Source organism: Neopsephotus bourkii, unplaced genomic scaffold, assembly GCF_033783945.1.
Source record: "Neopsephotus bourkii isolate Nb327-2 ecotype Australia unplaced genomic scaffold, CSIRO-AGI_Nbou_v1 NB_1589, whole genome shotgun sequence".
NCBI classification, from domain to species: domain Eukaryota; kingdom Metazoa; phylum Chordata; class Aves; order Psittaciformes; family Psittacidae; genus Neopsephotus; species Neopsephotus bourkii.
Window position 1 is genome coordinate 7,488,696 of NW_026902065.1, and position 21,596 is coordinate 7,510,291.

The window sequence follows — 21,596 nt, forward strand, 5'->3', positions numbered from 1 at the left end:
TCTTCTCCAGGCTAAATAAGCCCAGCTCGATCAGTCTTTTCTCATAGGAGGTATGCTCCAGTCTTGTAAGCATCTTCACAGCCCTCTGCTGGACCCTCTCCAGTAGTTTCTTGTCTGTCTTGAACTGGAAAGTCCAGAACTGGACATGGTACTCCAGATGCAGCCTCACCAGGGCAGAATAGAAGGGAAGGACCATTTCCCTTGACCTGCTGGTCACACTCATCCTAGTGTACCCCAAGATACCATCAGCCTTGTTGGGCACAAGGGCACATTGCTGGCTAATAGTTACATTTTTGTCCACCAGGACTCCCAGGTCCTTCTCCACAGAGTTGCTTTCCATCAGGTCAGCCCCTAACCTCTACTGGTGTGTGGGGTTATTCCTCCCCAGGTGCAGGACCCTACCCTTGCCTTTGTTGAACTTCATTAGGTTCCTCTCCATTCAACTTTCTAGCCTGTCCATGTCTCACTGAATGGCAGCACAGCTTTCTGGTGTATCAGCCACTCCTCACAGTTTTGCATCATCAATAACCTTGCTGGCCACAACTCTCTCAGCTCTGCCATTCATTCAATTCTCAATCCACCTCACTGTCCACTCATCTAACCCACACTTCCTGAACTTGCCTGAGGATGTTAGGGGAGACAGTGTCAAAAGCCTTGCTGAAGTCAGGGTAAACAACATTCACTGCTCTTCCCTCATCTACCCAGCCTGTCACTCCATCACAGAAGGCTATCAGATTGCTAAAGCATGATTTCCCCTTGGTGAATCTATGTTGACTACTCCTGAAAACATTCTTTTTTTCCATGTGCTTAGGGATGACATCCAGGATGAGCTGTTCCATCACCTTTTCAGGGATTGAGGTGAGGCTAACTGGTCTGTAGTTTCCTGGGTCCTCCTTGCCCTTTTTGGAGACTGAAGTAACACTGACTTTCCTCCCATCCTCAGGCACCTCCCCTGTTCACTGTGAGCTCCCAAAGATGATGGAGAATGGTGTAGCAATGTCAGTTTCCTCAGCACTCATGTGTGCATTGCATTGGGGCCCATGTATCTGTGGGTGTCAAGTTTGCTTAAATGATCTCTAACTCAATCCTCCTCGACCAAAGGAAGGTTTTCCTTTCTCCAGACTTTCTCTCTTGCCTCTAAGGTCTGGGATTCCTGAGGTAGTAAAGCAGTACTACTATAGTCTTTACTTAGCAGTAAAGACTGAAGCAAAGACGGCAGTAGGTAACTCTACCTTCTCTATCTTTCCTTACCAGGGCACCCACCTCATTCAGCAGCAGGCCCATGTTTTCCCTAGTCTCTCTTTTGCTACTGATGTACGTGAAGAAGACATTTTTGTTATTCTTGGCATCCCTTGACAGATTTAATTCCAGATGGAGCTTAGCCTTCCTCATCTCATCCCCGCAGATGCTGACAATGTTCCTATATTCCTCCCAATTGATCTATCCCTCTTTCCACATTCTGTACACTTCCTTCTTCTCTTTGAGTTTTGCCAGAAGCAAAACTCATCCATGCAGGTCTCCCACCCTGTTAGCTCGATTTCTTACTCATAGGGATGCACAGATCTTAAGCTTCGAGGAAGTTATGCTTGAATAATAACCAGTTCTCTTGGACTCCCTTACCTTCTACAGCCATAGCCCATGGGATCTCACTTGTCCTTTTTTAAAAAATATACAAACTGTAGAATATAGCTGCTTGTGCTTTTCTGTGTCTATGCATTTAGCAATACTATCAACAGTAATCCTGTTTAGGTGTATGATCTTCACTGAAATGAAGCTCTTGTGTGCAAAAGTGAACAATTTAACAATGTACCTAAGTCCCACTATGTAAGTAAATAACCAGGGTGATAAACTGATCAATGTAGCAAATTTTGACCCTATTATAATTCATGGCAAAGCTTTTAGTAAGTTCAGAGACAAAAAAATTGACTCATGGACTGCATGATACATTCATGGGCACAAAGACGGTCTGTAGAAAGGTTCAGAAATAGAACTTAGGTTTTAGCCTTTTAACGCAGTCCTCACTCTCATTAAAACCCATTTGTGTTTAAAACCCTTCCTTTGTCAGTCTGTGTATGTACCTCCTGTTAGCTTCTGCTAGGGTTCTGAACATGTCTCAAAGATAAACAGACTGCTTAATTATTAGTTGGTGATGCATGACAGAATTTTGGGAACAAGAGTGTAAATGTGACACAAACAGTAAATGTGTTCATATTTTGAAGTTTGGAAGTAGGCATCATCAGTTGCCTTCGCTGTAAGGAAAATATGTACCTACATTTCTACTGGTTGCAAGTCTATTTTCATGAGATAATTATTCAGATTTAGGTCCCTATGGGGGTTAAACGAGTTTTCAAATAGTACTACACAGTTCTGTGCCCTGACGAGTTGTAGTCTAAACATTCTAGGATTTGTCAGAACATTTTGCAGAAATAATGCAGAGTTTTGACAATGCTAGTCTCAGAAAATGCATTGAACAGGGAATGATTTCTTTAGTAGCAGTTGATATTTCTGAAATACCTGCTATATCTGTGAAAAAGCTTTACAGAATAGAATTTCTGTTGGTGTTAAAGACTGTACACAACAGAGTCTGTCACTTTCATAAGATTTTAAAAAATACATGTGTATGAATTCATATGCATAAATGCATGAGACTTCAAAATGCCAAGAAGCTGATTTTTAGAAGTATCATCTTGTGTTTCTTACAGCAATTTGTATGAAGTACAGAATCTCAGAATTTAACTCAGAATAACCTAGAATAAACATTTTATATTATTTCATCATTTACAGTTACTGATTGATGGTTATAAAGGTTTCAAAAGTTAAACTTTCCAGTTTATTAGAGACAGCTGTTAATTTTCAGGTAGCAGATAAAAAAAAAAAAGTCGAAATCTGGGTGCAAAAAAACAAAAACAAAAAACCAGCAATACACAAGTTAACTTCTCATGCTTATGAAACCAGACACCTTGCAGCAGACTACAAGCGGTGCTGTTAAGCAAACTGCTGGCAGACTTGTTTCAACTATGTGTAATTAAGTATTGCAAGATACACATATGTCATCGAAGTAGAAGCATTTTCCTTCACAAATATAAAAATGTATCCGAATTTCAGTAGTATATGAACAAACCAACAGCTGAAGGTTTGTTCGGCTATACAGCCAGTAACTGAAACAACCACTAGCAGTATGTGCTGTACTGATTTTTAGAACTATGTTCAAGCACATGCAGTACCTGGAACTCTTTAATCTATTAATAAAAACCCCACACAACTTTACAGAACTTGTTGGGGAAATAGACCGGGCAATCATCAGGTTACTCTTTAGCTCTCTAGTAAGTTAAATGAACAGCCGAAGTCTACTATCCCGTAACTCTGCTACTGGAAAGTGGAGATGGTGAGTAGGTTCATGAAGTTATCTGACGGTAGCCCCTACTGAAAATTACACTGCCCAGGTCACCTAAGAAATAACATTCCGAGAAGAGCCATCTGGAGCGGCTGGGGGCGTACTCTGCTTCATCCTCCGGCGCGGTGAGCGGCCGCGAAGCTCGGCCGGAAGCGCACCGCTGCTGTCTCTGCTCCGCGGGTCTCGCCGGTCCTGCCCTCCCGTGAAGCGGGGGCAGGACTCCGCACGCCGGCACCGCCACAACCCCCGCACCCCTTCCTTCCCTTCCGCGCCACTCGTCCCCGCTCAGCCCGGAGCCACCTCCACCGGAGCCGTCCCCCCAAGAGGAGAGGCAGGGAAGGAAAAGTTTCCCGGGGGGCATTAAGAGCCCCCCCCTCCCAGAGCCGAGCCCCCCCTCCCCGGGCTGCCATTGGCCGAACCGCCTACCGCAGCCCGCCAGGCACAAAAGGCGTTGCTAAGTGGATGCTCATTTCCCCCCTCATTTTATTTTTTCCCCTCTCCCTCCCCCCTTTTTGCCTCCCCCCTCTCCCCCCTTCACTACTTCTTGGGCTCACTCGCGCCGTCGCGGCCGCTGCTCCGCTCCGCCCCGCTCCGCTCCCCGCGGAAGGCTGCGCGGGTCGGGCGCGGAGCCGTCCCGCTCCGGCCATGGCCTAAAGCGGGCGGCCGGGGCAGAAGATGAGTTTCCCCGCGGAGGACGGCGTGGGCAGCCTCTGCCACAAAGCATTGCAAATCATCTCGGAGCTGTGCCTGGGCGGGCAGGTGGAGCGGGAGAAGTGCGCCGGCATCTTCCCCCTGGAGACGGCCCGACAGGGCATCGGCGGCACAGGTACAGCTGCCGGCCCCGCCGCCACCGGGCTCGTTCTGCCGCCGCCACAGGGCGGGCAGCGCCGGCGTGGGCGGCCGGCGAGCGCAACTTTTCCCTTCGCCTTCTCTGCGTGCGGAGGGGGCGGAGGGGGGGTAGGCACACAGCCCGCTCTAAAATCGTCTCTCGCAGCTCTCGGAGCTTCCCGGGAAGCAGCGAGGAGAGCGGAGATACTGCCGCCGGGGTGGCGGCCAGTGCCCCAGGGGAGACGCGGGGCAGCGGGCGGGGGAGCAGGCATGGGGACGGGCAGCACCGGGACGTGCCGAAGGGAGAGAAATCGCCGCCGACGTGCGAGCCCCTCCGTCTGCCGGAGCCGTGCCGCCGCGGAGACGGAGCCTGCACCCCCCGCAGCCCGCACGTTTGCGCTCCGCAGCTCCGCTCCAGCAAGGTTTTCCCCTTGGTGGGAGTTTCTCTTTCAGCAAAGCTCGGACTCGGGCTGTTGTCTGTGCGCGGGGCCGTACGTGCGGAGACCGGGGCAGAGCGCTGCGGTCGGTGTTCTTAGTACGGGTAATAAGGTTTTCTTATAGGTCGCCTTTCCCTGCGACGTGGTTTGCGCCCGCTCCCATCTCACTCTTTTCCCTGGCTGTCCTCTTGTGTTCGTCGTATCGCGCTGGCGCTCCTCCGAGCACGCGGAACTTGCGCGGAGGTGCGGCGGCGCCGACGGCTGGTAGACCCCCCATCTTAGGACGCAGTCTGGTCCAGGGGCACGGGTCGCCAATCCGCGGCTCAGAGTAGATCTGGCGATGAAACTTGGCGGAGCTCCTGGTGTTTTCCGAGCCGGGTTTAGGGTGAGTCCCATCCACCCCGTTTGTGGCTGAGGGAGGCAGGAAGGCTTTAGGACAGCCCGTGGGAGCCGGTGGAGTCAGGGCACCCCTCCGGCCAGGTCGAGGACTCCTCCTGGAAAATTGGGAAGAGGAGGAAACTCGGGTTAATTAAATTCTCGGGGTCGGAACTAGAATTTTGACTCCTACGGGTGGTATCTTTGGTCATTGGTTTCTGGATTGTCTGGTTCTTTTGGAACCGACTCTGTGCTGTGTTTGCGTTACTCTGTAGAGTACTCTTATGTGACCTTTGCCTTTCAAATGAGGGCTTTTGTGTCCTATTTTTAGGACAGGACTTGGAACATTAGTCCAAGTTCTATGCTTTATTTCTGCCAGCCGGGATTGGTAACCTGTTCTGTCTGACCATAAATGAAAATGGACAGCTTGCAATACGGCCAACAAATACCAAGTGTACAGTGCAAGTTAAATAAATTAACACCAGGTCATGAAAAGCAGCAGGTCCTCAGCATGTGCCCCAGCTGTGCTGGAGCTGCTGCCACACCTGTTACTTTTTCTTCTCTTATAATGCCTACAGAAATAACTGCAAATTCCAGGTTACTTGTAGTATCTCAGAACAAAGAACCTGTTGTCTGAAAGAGGAGTGATTCTTCTTTCCCATCCTGGTATCCAGCTGGTTCTCCCAGGTCTTTGTGCTGGCTCATTTTGTGGCTCATGAAGCTGGGCATGTCCTGACCCCACACCTGGGGGGGTTGGGGGGTTGTAGCAAGCTTCCACCCACATGGATTGTGGATTTGTTGTGCTTTGTAAAGCCAATTACTAAGTATATTTCAATTGCACCCTGTGCTAGTTGTCTTGGTCTGAATCATAGAAGGTTGCATGAAAATAAAATTACCATACAGAGCCTGGAAAATTGTGCTCTGAAAAGATTATTTGATGTGATTTTAGAGTACTGCACAAGCAGTCAGTATTAGGCGTCATATAGAAACAAAGCTGATGTACAAACAGGTGAGATATGGAGGCTACAATATCTCCCCATGAGGTAAAACAAGGTTTGCTGTTTGGAAAATGTGAACTTCAGTACTTGCCTTGATAGTGCATTGTTTAGAGTAACAGAAGCTTCTTTTTAGACGCGTCTTCAAAATCGACCATCTTCTTTTTTCATTTATAAACCTTAACTACCTTGAAGTTGTTGGATTGAAAAGAAAAAAAAAAAAGCCCAATAATTAAAAGACCAGGGGCTTGAACCACTGGGTCCCACATCTCAGCTGAACTCCTAAATCTCACTTTTTCCCCTGTAAAAGGAAACTGTCATTAGATTATGGGTGTCAACTTTATTGGCACACACATTATATTAAACATTGTCTCATTAAGAACACTGCTAATGAGCATACATTAATACTTTATGTCTCCAGAGGAGGAACAGACACACTGCCATTGCTGATAATTGACAGATATTTGAATATGTAAACACTTGGATAGACAAGATATAAATATCACTTGCATTAATTTTATGAACTGAAACATTGTAAATTCAGCTTAGGCTGAGAAAAATTACGTCACTGGAAGGTGAACCATGCCATATCTCTTTTGCTTTTCAAATGCATGTGGAATTCCTTATCATCTCTATGGATAATGTTAATGTTGTCCACAGTGTTGAACATCCATAGTTCCTGTTCACTGAAGGTAAAAACACTAAGTGTTCTCCATCATTATTCTGAGAATGAAGTCATAAATGTTTGTGTTTTTCTGAAATACCTGTCTCACACATGCGATAGTAGCATTTGGTTATCATGAGGATCCATATCATGTAGCCATATCCTTCTGTGGCTGCGTAAACTCTGCACAGTTCTGGTGTCATGCAGCCATAGCTGCGTGGCAGAGAGGAGGAATGGCTAATTCAGCACTATGAGTTTGTTGTATGTCCCGAAAACACTTTCCTAATATATGCTCACACTGGGTGATAGCACATCATGCAGCCAGTTCAGTTATTTGCTCCCTGAGGCTGCAGCTATAGCAGTATTTGGGGAATTAACTTTTGCAACCAGCACTGAAGTGTGTGCAGAAGAAACTGCTGTGGTAAGAGTAACAAAACACCTGAGCTGTGAGGAGTAGTTCTGGAAGATGTGGAGAAGACAAAAGACTGTGATAGGGTTATTGCAAAATAATGGTTTATTATTGTATGCTGTTAAATTATAGAGTCATAGCTAAACTTTCAGTAAAACCCCAAAAACGAAATAGTCCAGGAGACAGTATAAAGAGGAGAGAAAAGAAATAACACTAGTAATTGACTAAATAGGGATAGCATATTCTTTCTTTAAGTGGCAGGTTCATTCAGTTTTCCACAACTCAGAAAGTCGATACCTAAAAGTGTCACAAAGGTAGCATAGGTAAAAATAACTAATGAGATTTCATTGGGGAAAGGAAGTCTAAAAGATAAGGAGATCCTTGGAAAGGGTCCTTTCCATACTTGGAAAATAGAATGCAAGAAAAATTTCAAAAAGGAAAAGAGTAGATGGTGAAAAGGAAAGCAGACCATTTCTATTTAATACAAGAATAAACATGCTCTGGAAGTCAAAACTATCAAATAAGGCAACTAGAACTGCTGTGATATGGTTATGTTGGCGGGTGTGATGATTGCTTTCTGTTCAGCTAGACCATGAAAAGCAGCCAAGCTTCTCAGAGGAATCAGCTACTTGAGACAAAAGATGCACCACCCAGTCACAGGCTGAAAGCAAAATATGAGACAACATTGACCTTGCAAACCAGGAAGTTTCACTGACAGGAAGAGAGGCTGAGTACTGTTTTTTTGACAGTGTAGTTGTCTAGGTATGAGAAACAAGCATAAAAAGGGTAACAGAACCAAACACAAATAACAGGGAGCCTGGGACACAGGACAAAAAATGGAGACTATGGCTTTGAGAAGGCAGAGTACAACAAATCACCACCTTAGGACCCTCAATTACTGCTCACTGCTTGGGTCAAGAAGGGGTAATCATGTTCAGTGTAATGGATAATTAATTTATGGCAGTCACAGCAAAGAATCTTAGGTAAATAATTTTGTAAATTTTGATCAGTTTTAGACAATTAGTGAAGAGAGACATCTGCTGTTATATTCTCTGCCCTGGTAATTACAAGGGCTATTAATTCCCTCATCTCAGGGGAATGCTCAAGTGAAAAGATTAGGAAGCTCTTTACATTTATGATACCTTTATATAGTTAGGCTTTTATGCGAGGTTTCTTCTGGAACATATAAAATTTTTGGCAAAATGCTGAATTAGATATGCAACTGTTTTTGTCTTTATTTTACACCTCCTTGATTTCCAGTAGATTTGGGAAAATGAATAAGAGGTTTGTCAACTAATAGGAAGAGTTCAGGTGGAAAATATATAGGAGCTGGATGTGCAGGATTGCTCCTGGTGAAATTCATCTTTAATCCGAGTAAATTATTTTCCAGAAGTGTCCAAAAATCATACATGCAGCTTGGTTATATCTGTATTTTGACTCAGGTTATCTGATTAATAAAAGATTCTAATTAATTTTTGCTAGTTAAGCATCCCTTCTTATTTTCAAAGGAACCAAGCACATCAAAGCCCCAGTTGGGAGCATTTCTGAAGGTTAAGCCAATTGCAGGGAGTGTAGTGAGGGGAGCTTTGGCATCACAGTATCACAGTATCACAGTATGCTAGAGATTGGAAGGGACACCCATTTAAAATTCATTGTGCGTCCTCTGCAAATGGTGGGCACGTTTGCTGTATTTGCCTTTTTTTTAGCCCTGCTGCTCCTCCAGAACTTCACAGTCTCATTTGTTATAAGCATATCTCTGATGCTTATAACAGAGATGGGAAACCAGTTGCGTTCCTGCCAGGAGGACATGTTTAGCCATGTAGAGTGGGTAGAGAATTCTAGAGGGCAATAGTCTCTCTTGCTCTTTTGCTTGTGAGGCACTGAATTTTTTTAAGTTGGCAATGCCAAGATCATCAGCTTCTACAGGATTATTTGTTATTCATCTAAATATTTCACTCACAATTAGTTTATTAACATGAAAGTTTAACTTACCAAGTTTCTAGCCCTACTAATGATTGACAGTTTTCTATAGAAGTACAGAGGGAATAAGAAAACCCTGGAGCATCCTGTACATGGCTATTTGGTAATAAAGTCTTGCTTTTCCCTGAAGAGCAGTGTCTTGGTCCTCCTAGTGTACTTGCCATGAGCCTTGTGTTGGCTGTCAGCTGCTCCCCTAATAGCTGTCAACCTGCTGATGGCAGCTGGTGGTTTACATTTAGTCCTGGTTCCTTTAAATACAAGTGTGTGAAAGTACGCATTGCATACAGATGCACAGGGTATAAGTTCTTCTCACTCTGCCAAAGCAAGCATAAAGGGGACCAGAAATGGCTTGGATGAATGTGAAGACTAGGACTGTCATACAAGAAAGGAAGATTATTCTTCATGAGAAAGTAACTGTTGTGTGAAACAATTGAGCATTCAATTACAGGGAAATGTGGTAAAATTAAATAATAAACATTTGAGCAGTTAACAGACTGATCAAATTATTTATGGTACAGCTCATCACCTGGTCAGAACAAAGTTATTACCAGAAGGAAATCTGATTTAAGAGGAAAAAAGTGCAGGGTTATTGAAAAGTATGCTTTACAAAATCAGTGTTAACAAGCTGTGAAAACCAGAAATGCATCTAATTCAGCAGCATAAAGGCAGAACAGAGGGATAAACATACCAGAGAGACCAGATTTATTTACAGTAAATGTGAAGGCAGTCACAACAATGCAGAAGTGCTCAACATGCAGACAGCAGCAATACACAGTACAAACAAGAGCTGATGAACGAATCTTCCCCCATGTGCATTTTGCAGAAAAATACAGATGAAAAATACAGAAACATTTATAACAGCTAGAGGAAAAATCTGTGCTGATGAAGATAAAGTGACACTGTTTTTCTGGGTCTTATCATATGTGTGGGATGTTTCTTACATGATACTGAGTAAGAATAAACATAAGCATGACAATTCATAAATAACACTTGAGCTGCATGAACCTTGTTACAGCTATGATATGCTTATGAAAAATAGCAGTCCTGTGGGCTTAGGATGTATTTTCATCTCATTTGCTTGTCTGAAAGAGGATAATGAGGGGTTCTTGCAGATACTTAAAAAGACATCCTCGCAAGTGTGAGAGCAGCATGGGACCAATCCCGAAGCTGGTTTTTTTTTGCTTAAGGGAAGGCAAGGTGGGCAGATGTGGGTTGAGCAGAGCTGGGAGTACCTCCTGTTGAGGTTAAGTGAGAGTTAAAATGTAGAAAAGTAGGTAGGCCAGAAAAAGCCTTCGAATTGGAGACAATTTACATTTGGTGTGTTAGGAGAGGCAAATTTGCAGGCAAAACATGGTGACTCAGTCAGGCAAAAGTGAGTGCCATCTTCTCTAGTTACATACAGCACACAACACATGTTCTGAGGCTCATGAATGTACATCTGTTGTGGGAAATTCCTTCTGACTGCTGGAAAGAAGAAGGTAGTGTGGTGCAGGAGAAAGCCAGTAACCTTTTGGAAAATACCCTGTATCTGCTGTATATCACATAATCTAAAGTTCTGTACGTGGACTTTGAAATGGCAGAAGAGGGTGTTCCATCTCTAGTTGTACAGATATAGATTATGAGATGCTTTAACAAGTAATATAACTTAGATAAAATTATTTTGACAAGAGATTAATAATTTCATGTGCTGTAATCATTACAGTGATACCTGATTTCATTTGATTCCCTCACTGTCAAGAAACATACTGCCATAGAGCTCTGTTAACATTAAGAAATGACACATCAGCCAGTGGATCTTGATGACTTTTGAACATCAGACTGAATTAACAGCCTAGGAGGGACCACGTTCATGATAGGGCTAGAGTAAAAAGGTTTGAGTAAGATCTTCAAGGAATATTTCTTCATGAGAACAGGAAAGGAGATCACACATAGACTCTTAAGTGAAAGGCTATTTTTGCCATTTTAAATTTAAGTTGGGTGTTTTGACACATTCAAGTTATGAGGGAAAATACAAGATTACACCTGCCACTTTGAGACATGCTAAAGTATTATATCACCATCTGCAGGGATTTGGATGAGACAGGTAATTGCAGAAGATCTGCTAATGCTGAGTAAAAATGAGCACCAGCAACTATTTATGTTCTTCAAATTTCCCTTAGGAAAACTGAACAGCAGAAATGGTCGGTTGGGCTAACTAGTTTATATGCATGGGGATAAGGGAGATTTATTGGATGCAGACCTTTTATAACTGATAAAGCTCCTGCTTTCCCTCCAAAGAAAATCAGAGACATATTAGTTTATCTGATTGAGCTTACTCCTGATATTCCAGACACAAGAGTTCCCTTTAGAGTGGCCACCATAGAATGGCTGAAGTTCTTTATGGCCGATGAACAAGAGAACAAAATAAAAATTAAAGGAAAATAAGTTTGAGAAAAAGTTAGACATTGTACTTTAAATATTTGAGAACCAAGATCAGATACAGACCAAGAGGTGGGTGAAAAGACAATATGACCTCTTTTTTCCCCAGGTGTTCCTTTCCCCCCTTTCCTTTGCTGGCAAGAGTATGTTCTCTTTCACATGGTCCACATCAGACACATGCCTGCCTCTCATATGCATGGGCAGAGACATCACAGCACTGTGTGTTCTCTCTCTTCATTCAAGATCATGGGTTGGTGGAGTGTGTTCTTCCAAAATTAAGCATCAAGGGGTGTATGCTGTCAGGACAGTTACCAAATTGTAAATAAACTTAATTTGGTTTGGAAATGGAAATCTGACAACATGGATGTTTGCGAATAGATTCATGGGCAGAATTTTTATAAGGCAAGTTTCAAGCAACAAACTGTTGGAAGCCATAGTATAGAAACCATTGCTCAAAACATTCCCTAACATCCTTTTACATGCCTTTCTCAAATGAGAAATATAAGATTGTCCAAATTTCGTATCTTGAAAAGGTAGTTTTAAATAGAAAACCTTGAAGGAACAGGATACTTTCTTTTAGTTAGGAAATGTTACCAAGACTATAAAGATGACTTAAGGACAGAATTCAGTAAAGGAAGATCACCTGGTGTGAAATGGTAAATCCATTGAAGTTGCTGGAAGATTTCCCACTGATCAGAAGCGGGTATGTGAGAAAGAGGATTTTCTTCACATTTTCTTCACATGCTAAATTTACCCGGCATGAGAACAGAAATGGCAAAAGCATAATGCTGCATGTCCAGATGAGTATTCAGAAAGATGTCCTGTTCTGTGCAAGTGTGTAGCACTGAAGACAAGCTGCAACTACCAGTTTGGAAAAAGAGTTGTCAAGCAACTGCTTGTAGTTCAAGGTAATTTTTCTCTTCCTTTGCACCAGAGACCAGTGAGAACACTGCTTACAATATCGCCAGTTAAGGTCTCTCAGAATATATCTCCTCCTGCCTCTAAAAGCTTAGGCAATCTTTGAATTTGTCACCAGTTCTACATCTTCAAAAAACCAACCAACCAACCAACCAAGCAAACACAACCTTACGTATGGGAAGTGCAGCCCTGGTCTGATGATACCTTCAGTACCCGTTTTCCTTCCCAGCCAGGTTTTCTTGAAAGGGGTGTGAAGAAACGCCTAGTCTGCAGAACTGTTTCTTAGTGTTGTGTATTCTCAAACCAGGCTTCCTATAAAAAGATAATATGAGACATATCTGATCTAACACGCAAAGGGTCTGAAAAGCTCCATTTGACTGCTCTTCTACAGACGATTTCAGTCTTCGAGTAACAGCAAATCTCCCATAATTGTTGTTGAGTGACTGTCAGAAGTGAGGAAATGAAACAATATGCTTTTTATGTCTGTTTATGTGGCATACTTATTGTTTTTTTTAGCAATTATGGCAGTAATTAAATACTTTTTTGAAATTAACTTTTTTTTTTCAAATTGCTGGCAACTGTTGTATTATGATGTACAAAATGAAAGGTTCTTTATTAAGAAAATAACAAAATTGAAGATAATTTGTACAACTGTAGAATTAGCTCCTTTGCTCTGCTTCCGAGACTTGATATGTGTCATGTGATTATTTTAGGGCTATAAAACATATGCTTTCTGTAAAGATTGGGAGTGACTTAGAATTTGAAATAATTTAATAGAAATAAAAAAAAAAAAAAGCTTAGAGAAAGGCAAAGTACTGGAGTAGGTGTTGGATGGAGACACCAAGTTATTTGAAGGCTTGAAAAATGTCTTGCAGTGAAAAACTTGAATTGGCTAGGAATGCTTTGATGGAATGTTTTTCAGCTGATAGTATCTATTCATCAAATTGAATCTCTGCTGGAAAGGATCAGTTTTTGTATTTCTGGTTTTGAGATGTTTCCAGCAATTTCAAAGTTGTTAAAACATCCTGTTTCAACATTTTCTAAATACAAAAAAAATACAATTTTCAGTTCTAAAAGCCTCTTCTCAAAATGTAAACTAATTATGGGAGCCATCTCAAGACTAAGCTGGAAATACTGCAAATGAACCAAAATTAAATTGGTTTGGTTTTTGTTTTCCTTTTTTTTATTTCTGATAGATCATAATTTTTATGAGTTCTGCTTCTTGTCAGGCTTTGAGAATGGAAAAATAGTTTTTCTAGCTTGATTGACAATTCATCTGGTTCAATTTATCAGAAAAGTTCCTTCAGTGGGCCATGCCTCTGTATAATATATTAAATTCACTTATGACCATATATTGGGTTTGTATGGCAACATTTTGGTGGCAGGGGGCTACAAGTGTGGTTTCTGTGAGAAGATGCTAGAAGCTTCCCCTATGTCAGACAGAGTCAATGCCTGTCACCTTCAAGATGGACCCGCTGCTGGCCAAGGCTGAGTCTGTCAGTGATGGTAGTAGTGCCTCTGGGGTAATGTATTTAAGGGGAGAAAAACTAAAGAGTGAGAATATGCGAGACAGCTCTGCAGACACCAGGGTCAGTGAAGGAAAGGAGGAGGTGCTTCAGGTACTGGATCAGAGATTCCCCTGCAGCCCGTGTTGCAGACCATGGTGAGACAGGTTGTGCCTCTGCAGCACATGGAGCCCATGGAGATCCGTAGTGGAGCAGATGCCCACCTTCAGCCCTTGGAGGACCCCACGCTGGAGCAGATAGATGTCCAAAGGAGATGGTGACCCTCTTGGGAGTCCATACTGGAATAGGTTTCTGGCCCTGGGGAGGGAGGAGCCCACGCTGAAGCAGGTTTGCTGGCAGGACTTGTAACTCCATAAGGGACCCATGCTGGAGCAGCCTGTTCCTGAAGGACTGCACCCTGTGGAAAGGACCCACACTGGAGCAGGTCTTGAAGAACTGCCCTGTGTGGAAATTACTCACATTGGAGAAGTCTGTGAAGAACTGTCTCCCATAGGAGTGACCCCATGCTAGAGCAGAGGCAGAGTGTGAGGTGTCTTCTCCTGAGGAGGAAAGAGTGCTGAAACAACATGAGATGAGCTGACTGCAACCGCCATTCCCCAACCCCAGTACTGCTGCAAGGGTGGAGGTAGCAGAGAAATAGGGAACAAAGTTGAGCCCAGGAAGAAAGGAGGGGTGGAGGGAAGGTGTTTTTAAGATTTGGTTTTATTTCTCATTATCCAACTTGGATTGTTTGGTAATTTTTCCCAAAGTCAAGTCTGTTTTGCCCATGACAGTAATTAGTGAATGATCTCTCCCTGTCCTTATCTCGATGCATGAGCCTTTTGTTATATTTTCTATCCCCTGTCCAGCTGAGGATGGAGAGTGATAGAGCAGCTTTGGTGGTCATCTGTAGTCCAAGAAGGGTCAACCCACCACAGGCTATTCTCTGGTGCTGAGGACAACTCGCATGTAGGAACCTCTCTCCATACTTTTCAAGTCTGTCGCCTGCTGAAACAGAAGGGCCACATCCAAACCACCTCTTAAGAATGATCATTAGCCTACTCTGATTCCTGATACATGCCCAGGAACTGGCTGGGATTGTATAAACTGGTCCAGTTTAAAACTCTTTCAGGGACTAGTGTAGGCAATTGAATTTCAGGTCCTGGGTTTGTTTCTTGGTACAGTATTTTATTTGCATTTTGCATAGACATGTCTTATGAAGCATATTATATCTTAATTTCTCAAAGACACAAAAGAAGTAAAGACTATAAATTAGAACTACAAAAATACAAATGAGAAATACAGATTTGCAGCAAAGTGATTAGCCATTGAAACAAGCTGTAAACTCAGCATCTCTTAATGCTTTTCTTGTCAAGATAGGACCGTCTGCTGCAAACCAAGTAGAAATTACAGGGCTCGGGAAGGGTATGAGGGTAAACAGTAGATTAGACCAAATAGCCCAATAATCCCTACTGGGGATAAATTATCTAGAAAGATCATATGCAAAAGTATCATTTGCTTCTTGTGCTACATCATTATTAGATGTAATTATGCATCCATTCATTATATGGAAGCTTCTTAAATCAGAATTTGCCGTATGAATTTCCTGTTAAGATGACATGCATGTTCCAAAGGCTACATTGTGACATTTAACTACAGACAGAAAAGGCAGGCACCTTTCTGAAAACTGGTTGGAAACAGTCAAAAAGGCAGACTCATGCTCAAGGAAGGGGAGCAGCTTGTGCCATACTCTTTAAATCAAGGAACATATACTCTGCCATTTCTCCCGTGACACTATCCAGGACATATATGAAGTAAGGTTGAGCAGAACCGTATCTTCCAAGTCACCAGACTACAAAAGTTTTCTGTTTGCTTTTTCTATTCTCACTCATTTTCATGTAGAATGGACTGTAAGTTCAGTGTTGGTTAACTGAGTATATATTAATAAAGAAAATGTTCCCACATTTTGTACTGGAATCTTCATCTCTCAAAGGGACCTGTGAAGTACATACTGTAGAGCTAATACGTACCTAGAGGACTATTTCTCTTCCTGTGATTCTCAACTGCTCAATATGCTCAAACTCTTGTTGCACTTTTCCACTGGTTCAGTTTAGTAGCCTGGAGCTATAGACACAAAATATTAGCTGTTAAACTGTCAAAACTTGTAACAAACAGCAGCCATTACTTGAGGGACTTCTGCAGGGTTTACTGAATACTTTTAAAGCATGTAAAAGGCTTCTTTCAAAGGAAAAGGATTATTTTTTTTAGTTATATTTTATAATGTTAAATGATACTGGAAAAATCAAACTGAAGCATGTCACATAGAATAAAACTCCTAATTAGGGCTCAGCTGGCATTTCTGGTGATCCACCATCTCCTAAAATGCAAGTCTGTTCACAGAATTTCATTGGTATGAAAACTGTTCTCCTATCTTTGACCATGCAATTGGATATGCTAACAAATTGTGGCAGAAAAAGTCAAATACGGGGCAGCAAAGCTGAGCTAAGGATGCAGTATGATCTCTGTATAACTCGGGGCATTTTATCCTATACACTAAAGCCAGCTGCATTTTCAGAGCAGAATTTTAGATGCACATGTATATGTGCTGTCTTGGCCTAACACAGTCTTGGTCCACAGTTTAAGAATTAACCCTAGAAATTTATTAGTTATGACAGACAATATCCTGGCCCTATTTGTGCCACTTAAACATTAGGTTTTAACATGACTCTGAAGCAGTTAGTACACAGAGTAAAAACCTGGCAAGTCCTGAAGAAATTTGTGTATCAGTCTGGCAGTTTAGAACTGCAATTTCTTCATGTGCACTCATAGCAAATGTTGACTGTGGTTTTACTTTTTTACACAAGATGTGTTCCTGAGCAGACACCCTTTGACAACAGTGGCTAGGAGCTCTTGAGAACATTTGGATAGTCACTTACTTCTTGAGAAGTCTGAGTGTGTAGCCAGAGGTATAGATACTGGCCTTTGGCCTGAACAAACAAATTAATGGAGTATTTATGAAATAGAATATTAGAGAATGATAACATTTTAAAGGTACAGGCTTAGAGATCAAAAAGAAAAAAACACCACATATTAAATGGGACTTTAAAGGTCTACGCAAGATAATGATCAAAATACCTCTATCTCCTTACCTGTGTTATTTTTAATTATTTGTTTTTCTCTCCATGTTTGTCTGTCATGATGATCTTTGTTTCTGGTTCCTTGCAGACATCTCAGTCAGTCTGTTAGCAGTAGTCGTCAGCTTCTGTGGGCTCTCCTTGCTGGTAGTCTCGCTTTTTGTCTTTTGGAAGTTGTGTTGGCCCTGCTGGAGAAGCAAACCCCTCACCTCCAATGCCAGTAATGCCCCCCAGAGCAACTCCAGTGCTCCTACAGAGGTTTTTGAGACCACTGAGAAAAAGGAAGTTAAAGAAAATGGGAAGCCTACAACAAAGGTACTTGAAGCTGCATTGAAAATTAGCCACACTTCTCCTGACATACCAGCAGAGGTCCAGAACGCACTGAAAGAGCATCTGATCAGACATGCACGCATGCAGAGGCAGATCACTGAGCCCACATCATCATCAAGGTGAGTCAGGGGCACTCGTGTTTGTAGCACATTTCCTGGGGAGCAGGTAGAGCCAAAATGCTCTGCTGAAAAATTCCAGGATCCTGGATTATTCACTGACTTGTTAGCACTGATGGGTGAAACAGCAGACACATGAAGGCAAAGCCACAGTGTCCTTTGAACAGAATATTGTGAAACATACAGTGTATCTTCAGTTGATCATTATTTTAACATATGAAGATCAAATCTGCATCTCCTACTACTTTGTAAATGTGTATGTTGTTGCTTTAAGCACTTCCATTTTAGGTTTTGTGTTTAGGAAAATCTATTTTGATGTGATTTTTTAAAGTACCACAAGTCTAGCTTTTTAGAGATATTTTTATAGATGCAGCAGTTGCTTTTGCAAATGAAGGTTTCCCTCTCCACTAAATAAATGACGAGACTATTGTTGATGACATGTTTCTTTAATGCATAGTTTGCCACTTTTAAGGGAATTAAAATCCCAATCTAAGAATGTAGATGCTTATGGACTGATCTTAGAGCAGTACAGTTTCTATATAGATATTTAAATAAATGACAAGCATGTAATGTTCCTGAAGTGATTTCTTTTGTATTGAAGTGGAGTACAGAAAGTTTTATTTTGTCTTAGGTACTGCTCTATACTGAAAAGTATTGAAGACGTGCAGTGACCTATAGTTTCAAATGGTATTTTCTTCAAATACTGTCAGCAAATTTAATGCATTCAAAACAAACAGTGAACTGCAAAGATCACTTTCTACATAAACAAAAAAACCCAGATGTTTTATAAACAAAGGGAGGGAAAATAAAGGCTAAAGGAAACCTGAAGTATTGCACAATGCCATAAGTTAGAATACAAACATTGTATAGGAAGCACCTTTCCCTCAATAAACCATCTGATAAATGAACATATGCTACCAAAGGAAAACAAACAGCAAAAGGCTTACATTCACAATAATTGTTGGAGGCACAAGACTGGAGAAGATGTGCTTTACATTTATCAGGCGCATATTTTGCTGGCCTTCTGTGAGTCCCTACGACATCATTTTGCCAGCTCACTGTGCTCATTGTGGTGGTGAGTGCTGAAGTGCTTTTCCCAGCTATTCCAACAACGTGGAACAGCCAACAGACAACCACAGGAGGCTCCCAAAAACAAAAGCACTCCAGCCAGGGGAGGTCTAACTAACTTCCGCAGCTGAACCATCTCCTGAATTATGAGACCGTACAGCTGGCTTTAAGCCACATTGCCCCGGCTATGCCTGGCTCCAGCTACTGTATCCATCTGCTAAGGGAGAGAGCAGAGTATCTAAGGCATTATGAGGAATATTTCCAAAACACTGGGAGGACAACTTTGAAATTTTAACTGTTACACCAAACAGTGAGAGACCAAAACTGATAGAGCTTGGCATGACAAGAGCATTACACAACTCACTGGTACCTAATAGGAAATTAGTTGGAAGAGTTTTATCTATCATGTACCAACAGGTAAATCTGTAGGTAAGCAGACTGTTATAATGTTCCTTTCTTCAAATTATTGCCTGTATTTTCAAATGGCATGCTTTTTGCTCTTTAGCATTAGGTGGGAGACGAGCTTGTCAAGTAAGTCAGTTCCCAAAGGCACAAAAGCAAAAGTGAGGTTCTTGGAGATGCTAAGGTAAAGAAAAACAAGCAGGTCTGTTGACTTTAGTGACTGCAAGGAGACAGCAGCCTCTGTTCTGTTCAAATACTGCAAGTGCTGATGTCCATTCCTGGTTTTAGTCCAAAAGGTTGGTCTAATGTCATCTAGGAAAGCTAGATTAGAGCCACACCTCATAAATCTCAAGTCATATGTCCTGGGTTCAGCTGACATTCAGCTGGGTTCCTGCTACTGTTGAACCCAGGGCATCATATCATAAATTATCATCTTATCCTTCTCTTTTATCGTACATATGGCAGTCTTACTGAGTTAGAAATCAGCTTCATACTACCAGTATTCCACAATATTATATTAGAGATGTAAATACAGATTTACTGCCACTCAAAATGTATTTGCTCTAAGTTATGGAAGGTATGTCTATTACAGGAGTATTATCTTTAAGAACCAGTAGAGGTTAAAGTACCTGCTTTGCACACTTTAGTAGCTTCAAAGCATTTTCACAATCTGGTTGCCTGACATCCTTGTACTTCATTATCACAGTCATTAATTCCTTTGTTATTGCAGAACAAAGGAAGATAAATATGTTGCCATGACAACAATGGAACATCTTAATAATTAAGAGACCAATTAGCTATCTTGGTGAAATGCTGTGACTCAGAACAGATACTAGGTGCTGTGTAATTAGGACTTTGCCTTGCTAGAGCAAAAGTGCTGCTGTTTTCCTCAGGGAACAGTCATATAGCTGCACTGTTTTACTCAGTGTCATCTTGGAACGATGACTACATTCACTGAAAGATCTTACGTGCATGAAGTTTGAAAATTTGAAAGAAGGTTTGTGCCTTACAAATCACGGATCTGGGTTTTATATGTTACATTTACAAGCATTAACCCAGATCTTTATAAATTTAAGAGACATTGAGCAAAAGAGATTTTGTCAATTATCTGTTTTCACTCAAACTGGAAGTGCCATACAGTCAGCTTCACTGTTTTCCCTGCATACACAGTTTTCTCCACTGCTTGTCTATGGCAGAGTTTGAACATGGTTATCTGGTTATATCAGTACTAAAGCTGCAGGTGTGAGGAGTACTCAGGAAGGCCTGCCTGCACAGGTTTCATTAGCACAGATAGAAGTAGAATCATAGAATCATAGAATAGTTAGGGTTGGAAAGGATCTTAAGATTATCAAGTTCCAACCCCCCTGCCATGAGCAGGGACACCTCGCTCTAAACCATATTACCCAAGGCCTCGTCCAACCTAGCCTTGAACACTGCCAGGGATGAAGCATTCACAACCTCCCTGGACAACCCATTCCAGTGCCTCACTACCCTAACAGGGAAGAATTTCCTCCTTATATCCAGTCTAAACTTCCCCTGTTTAAGTTTTAACCCATTACCCCTTGTCCTATCACTACAGTCCCTAATGAAGAGTCCATCCTCAGCATCCCTGTAGGCCCCCTTCAGATACTGGAACACAGGTCCCCCTGAAATTCATTATGAGTCAAAGATACTAGAGAGCTAATGCCAAAGTTGCTGCGTGCCCAAATATTCATTGCTACTACATTCTGGGTGGAGTTCAGTCCTTTCCCTGTGTTTCACACACATATGAGGCTGGGCTTTTTAGACAATAAGGGCACAAGGACAGCCCTGTAACTCCCTGAGGACAATATTGTACTTTTCTGAGTAAGGAATTTTCCACTCCTCACTCCATTCCATCATATACTATGAATTCAGGGAGTTTTAACATTTGAAAATCTTTCAACTTGTCTGTCTGTAAATAAAAGGTAGAATGTTAGGTGTTACAAGTGTTTGAGATTAGAACAGCTGGATTTTTTTGAGCTTCTTTAAATCTATACTGTAGTATTCTCCCTCCTCTATTCTTGTATTATGCTAGGACTGCTCCCTGCACCAAGCAGTACTTTAACAGCTGAAAGGGGAAATATTCTTGTCTCTTATTTAATGGCTGCAGATTACCCTCTTGTATCTCTGCTCAGCTGAACTGTGGTAGTTTTGTGCTTCATGCCTTCTGCAACCACTTCACTTAAGCAAAAATACAAATAATATCTATGAAATCAGTCCTGGTTGTTTTCAAATGGACAATTTGCATTTCTGATTTAAAGAAGGAAACACACAGCTGTGACACCTCTTGTTTTCAGAACACAGCACCACAGGGAAACCAAGCAATAAGGCAAGGCTGCATTTGGCATTAATAAGCAATTGATTTCAAAAAGCACAGGAAAGTCTGACAATTAAATTGTTTTTTAATGGCGACTAAGCATGCTCACTGGAGGAGGTAGTGATCTTTTTCAGTACAGACTGTTGGGGTAATGAAGTACCAAAGAAGTGTGAAAATGTCCAAAAAATAAACCGGACAGTGTGGTCATAATCCATCTGCTGATGATTAATTCTACAAAGCTTTTTGACCAGTGTTGTCATACTACTGTAAGGCTGTATTGCATGC

At 41.9% G+C, this 21,596-nt stretch overlaps 1 protein-coding gene across 1 annotated transcript in view; it reads left to right on the plus strand.

Moving 5' to 3' along the window:
* Positions 1–3,925: 3,925 nt before the first annotated feature.
* The window catches only part of SYT10 (synaptotagmin 10), a 34,614-nt gene continuing 16,943 nt past the window's right edge, over positions 3,926–21,596 (plus strand). Inside the window, exons 1-2 of the mRNA XM_061372013.1 lie at positions 3,926–4,220; positions 17,149–17,506. Coding sequence (XP_061227997.1) covers positions 4,070–4,220; positions 17,149–17,506 — 509 coding nt within the window. The 5' untranslated portion in view covers positions 3,926–4,069. The remainder of the gene's footprint in view (positions 4,221–17,148; positions 17,507–21,596) is intronic.